The 3,493-nt window shown below is 43.2% G+C and overlaps 1 protein-coding gene across 1 annotated transcript; it reads right to left on the bottom strand.

Moving 5' to 3' along the window:
• Nucleotides 1-791: 791 nt before the first annotated feature.
• On the bottom strand, nt 792-1,556 carry LOC149215198 (uncharacterized). The gene has a single exon (XM_089389654.1). The coding sequence runs from the start codon at nt 1,554-1,556 to the stop codon at nt 792-794; it is 765 nt and encodes a 254-aa protein (XP_089245780.1).
• Between the last annotated feature and the right edge of the window lie 1,937 nt (nt 1,557-3,493).

The following is a 3,493-nucleotide window of genomic DNA, read 5'->3' as shown; positions in this document are numbered from 1 at the left end:
CACTCCATTTCCTTCTCCAGATCATTCTCCTCCAGGTTTTCTTCTTCTTCAACCACAATTGCTTCCAACTCCTCAATCTTACGCTTCTCCTTCTGCGAGGTTCTTGTTTCATAGGCTTCCCGTGCTTGCTTGAGATCTTTGTTGGCAGATGCATTTTTGCTGCCTTCGCGCGCCATCCCCTTAAGACTAAGAACAGAAAAAAGCCGCCTTCTGAGAGCACAGATGATGGGATGCTGGTGACCTTCGGAAATCAGAGTGGTGCTTCCGTTATTGGGGACTGTAGATATAGAGGAGAGAGTGCGAATGAATCGCTTGATGCGTCCCATCTCGTCACCTTATGTTCGCACGTCCCTTCATGATTATCTTTGCTTTGTGGCTCACAATTTTGTTGATGTGCCGGATCTATGCTATTAAATTTGCCCCGCTTGAACCCTTCCGATGAGTGCCAAGTGGCAATAATTTTAAATGGGTGCCGGCAGAGTTCATACTTTTTGTTCATGGAGCTGCTAGGAGTTGCTCTGTCCTGCTTGTGCATTGAATGCCTATTCCCTGCGTGTACTTCGTTCATCTGCCGACCCTCTATTCTCACTGCCTTTCGATTGGATGGTGTCATACTCCACTATCTGCAAAGATCTTCGTACCCCTGGCCTTATCCTTTGTTAAAAATGTCCTGCCTCGAGAGCAGTGTACACTTATTTCTCAATTCTGGGTAGGTGATGTCCTACCAATAGCTGTCCCTGATGACAGTGAGATTTTCTATACTATAATTTTCCAGGTGATCCGCTACGGTGTTAGCTTTGCATTGAACTGCCTGAAATATTAAACCGTTCAACCACAAAAGATGTTCGGCAATACTCTCTGTCACCTTGGCCAGTCTTTGCTGTAATTGCTAGCTGAGAGTCCCCTTCCACCACTGCTGCTCTAGCATGTAATTTCCGAAGAATTCTCAAACCCTTTTCCAACACTGCAAACTCAATTTCGTTGTTGGTTCCTTCCCCGATAGCTCTGATATAGATATATTGAATTTCTCCTTCACTGTTCCTGAGAACCCCTCCGATGTCGGCCAGACCCGGATTACCCCGAGAGGCTCCATCGAAATTGAGTTTAAGGAAACCTGAAGGTGGCCGCTTCCAGGCGCTTAAACTGGTGTTTATCTCCTGTCGGCAATTCGAGGTGGCAGCGAAGTTTCCCTTGTCCAGGTTGAAAGCTTTCAAAATTTGTAAGTCTGCAGTCGAGATTTTAGTGTCTTGTTCTATTCTACCTTTGACAAGAACCAATTGCTTGACATTTTGGAGAATTATATCTATTGAGTGGTTTAAATTTCTGGTTTCGTTTAAGAAGACTCTTCGATTCCTTTCCTTCCAAATTGACCATGCAATGAACCCTGGTATGATTTTCCAAATGGTGTTAACCAGTTGATTATTGGAGAAATTGCTCCTCCAGTTCTCGATGGTTTCTTGAATAGAATTTCTTACTCTGTCTGTTTTTTGCAATATAGTTTCCACCCATTTCCATAGCAGGTCTGCCGAGTCACATGTGTTGAAGAGGTGATTCATTGTCTCCTCTTCCTTTCCACACATGGGGCATCGAGAGGGGCCAGAGAACCCTTTCTTCCAGAGATTCTCCCATGTAAGAGTTTTCCTGTGCATTAGGAGCCAAAGGAAAGTTTTGATTTTTGGCCAGAGCTGGGAATCCCAAACCTTGTTGCTCCAATTGACCTTTTCTTCCTGCTCTGAGTCTTCTATGTAATTTCTAGCTTCCTTGAGTGTGAAATTGCCTCCTCCTTGCTTTCCCCATCTTAATTGGTCATTATCTTCTGTTGTTCTTATCCTTCTTTTGTCGAAGAGTGTTTTTAGGTTCCTTGTGCCATTGTTTGCTTCAGTTATGTGCTCTGTTTAATTGAAAATCCAGGTTCTCCACTCCTGGTCCCTCTCATTAGGTTTCCAATAATGATTCACCGTAGTTCTCCCTAGCTCTCGGTTAATTCTTTGGAAATCTGCAAACTCAGGCCTTTCCAACTTGGGGAGTTGTTGCCAGGCATCCTCCCAAAAAAAGGTTGTTTTTCCATTGCGAATTTCCCAAACGTTGTTCTCCTGTATAATTTGCTGGTTGCTTTTTGCTAGGTTCTAGATAGGTGAGCCTTCTCGGTTTTCTTGCATTCTGATTAGGTTCTATAAACTATGAGTTGGAGCATATTTTTCCTTCCAATGCTTAGCCCATGGTAATTTGGGTTCCTTCAGCCACTTCCACCACAACTTAGCACCACAGGCCTGATTGATTGTGGAGGGATCGTGCAAGTTCAACCCTCCCAGTTGTTTGGGCTTGCACAGTTTGTTCCACGCAATCAGTGACCATTTTTTCTTCTCAGAATTCCCTGACCAGAGGAACGTTCTTTGAATGACCCTTATCTGTTGAAGGACTCCTTTGGGAGCTGGAATAATGGAGAGCATATATTGAGGTATGGCTTGAAGGACTGCTTTGGTTAAGACCAGTCTTCCTGCAAAATTTAGGGCCCTATGGGTCCAGTGATGACATCTTTTCTCCAAGTTAGCCAAGATCTTTTCCCAGTGGATTTTTTGCCAGGGTTTGTCAGTTAAAGGAGCTCCTAGGTATCTTGAGGGGAGGCTGCTTCTCCGGAAGCCGAGGATGGAGGAGAGATTTTTTTTACACAGCTAAATGAGTATTGAAAAAGAAGATAGTAGATTTCGATAGATTAAGCTCCATACCTAAAGCCTTGCTAAAAAGATTGAGGATCCTTTTGTAGCCCATGGCTTCTTTGACTATGGGAGTACCATGTAACATCGTATCATCAACAAATTGTTGGTGAGTGGTTGTTGGAATAGAAGGCAGGGGCTGCAGTCCTTTGATAATTCCTTCCTCCTTAGCTCTACGAATAAGTCTACTCAAACCTTCCATCAGGATCACAAAAAGGAATGGGGATAATGGATCACCTTGCCTAATCCCTCGCGAAGGAGAGAATTGAGTAAAAGGGGCTCCATTGACCAAAATAGAGAATTTAGTAGATTTGATCAGAGCTAAAATCCATACTATCCATTGTCCAGCAAAGCCAAAAGATTTTAAAATTGCTTCTAGGTAATGCCAGTTGACCTTGTCATATGCCTTTGACAGATCTAGTTGCATCATCATACCTGCTTTCTTCCTAGATTGAAGAGTGTGAATCATTTCTTGAGCTAGTAAAACATTGTCCAGAATTTGTCTCCCCTCAACATAGCCAGATTTCTCTTCTGAGATAAGGCCCAGAAGAATAGGTTTCATTTTGTTAGCTATAACTTTAGAGATGATTTTATATATGACATTGCATAGCGCTATAGGACGAAACTTTGCAGGGGTGTTAGCTTCCTCCTCTTTTGGAATCAAGGAAAGGAAGGTGGAGTTGAGGGACTTGAGGATTGAGGCAGAACATCGAGAGTCCTCCACAACTTCCCAGACTTTTGTTTTAACAATATCCCAACATGCCTTGTAGAAATTAATA

The sequence above is a fragment of the Pinus tabuliformis genome, chromosome 1_1, assembly GCF_031772625.1.
Source record: "Pinus tabuliformis cultivar Carrire ecotype Pingquan chromosome 1_1, CPIR1, whole genome shotgun sequence".
In the NCBI taxonomy this organism is placed as follows: Eukaryota; Viridiplantae; Streptophyta; class Pinopsida; order Pinales; family Pinaceae; genus Pinus; species Pinus tabuliformis.
This window is presented reverse-complemented; position numbering and strand designations above follow the sequence as displayed.

Bases quoted from the DNA above. Each gene is read 5' to 3' on its own strand.
- LOC149215198 (XM_089389654.1), bottom strand. From the start codon at position 1,556: ATGAATCACCTCTTCAACACATGTGACTCGGCAGACCTGCTATGGAAA.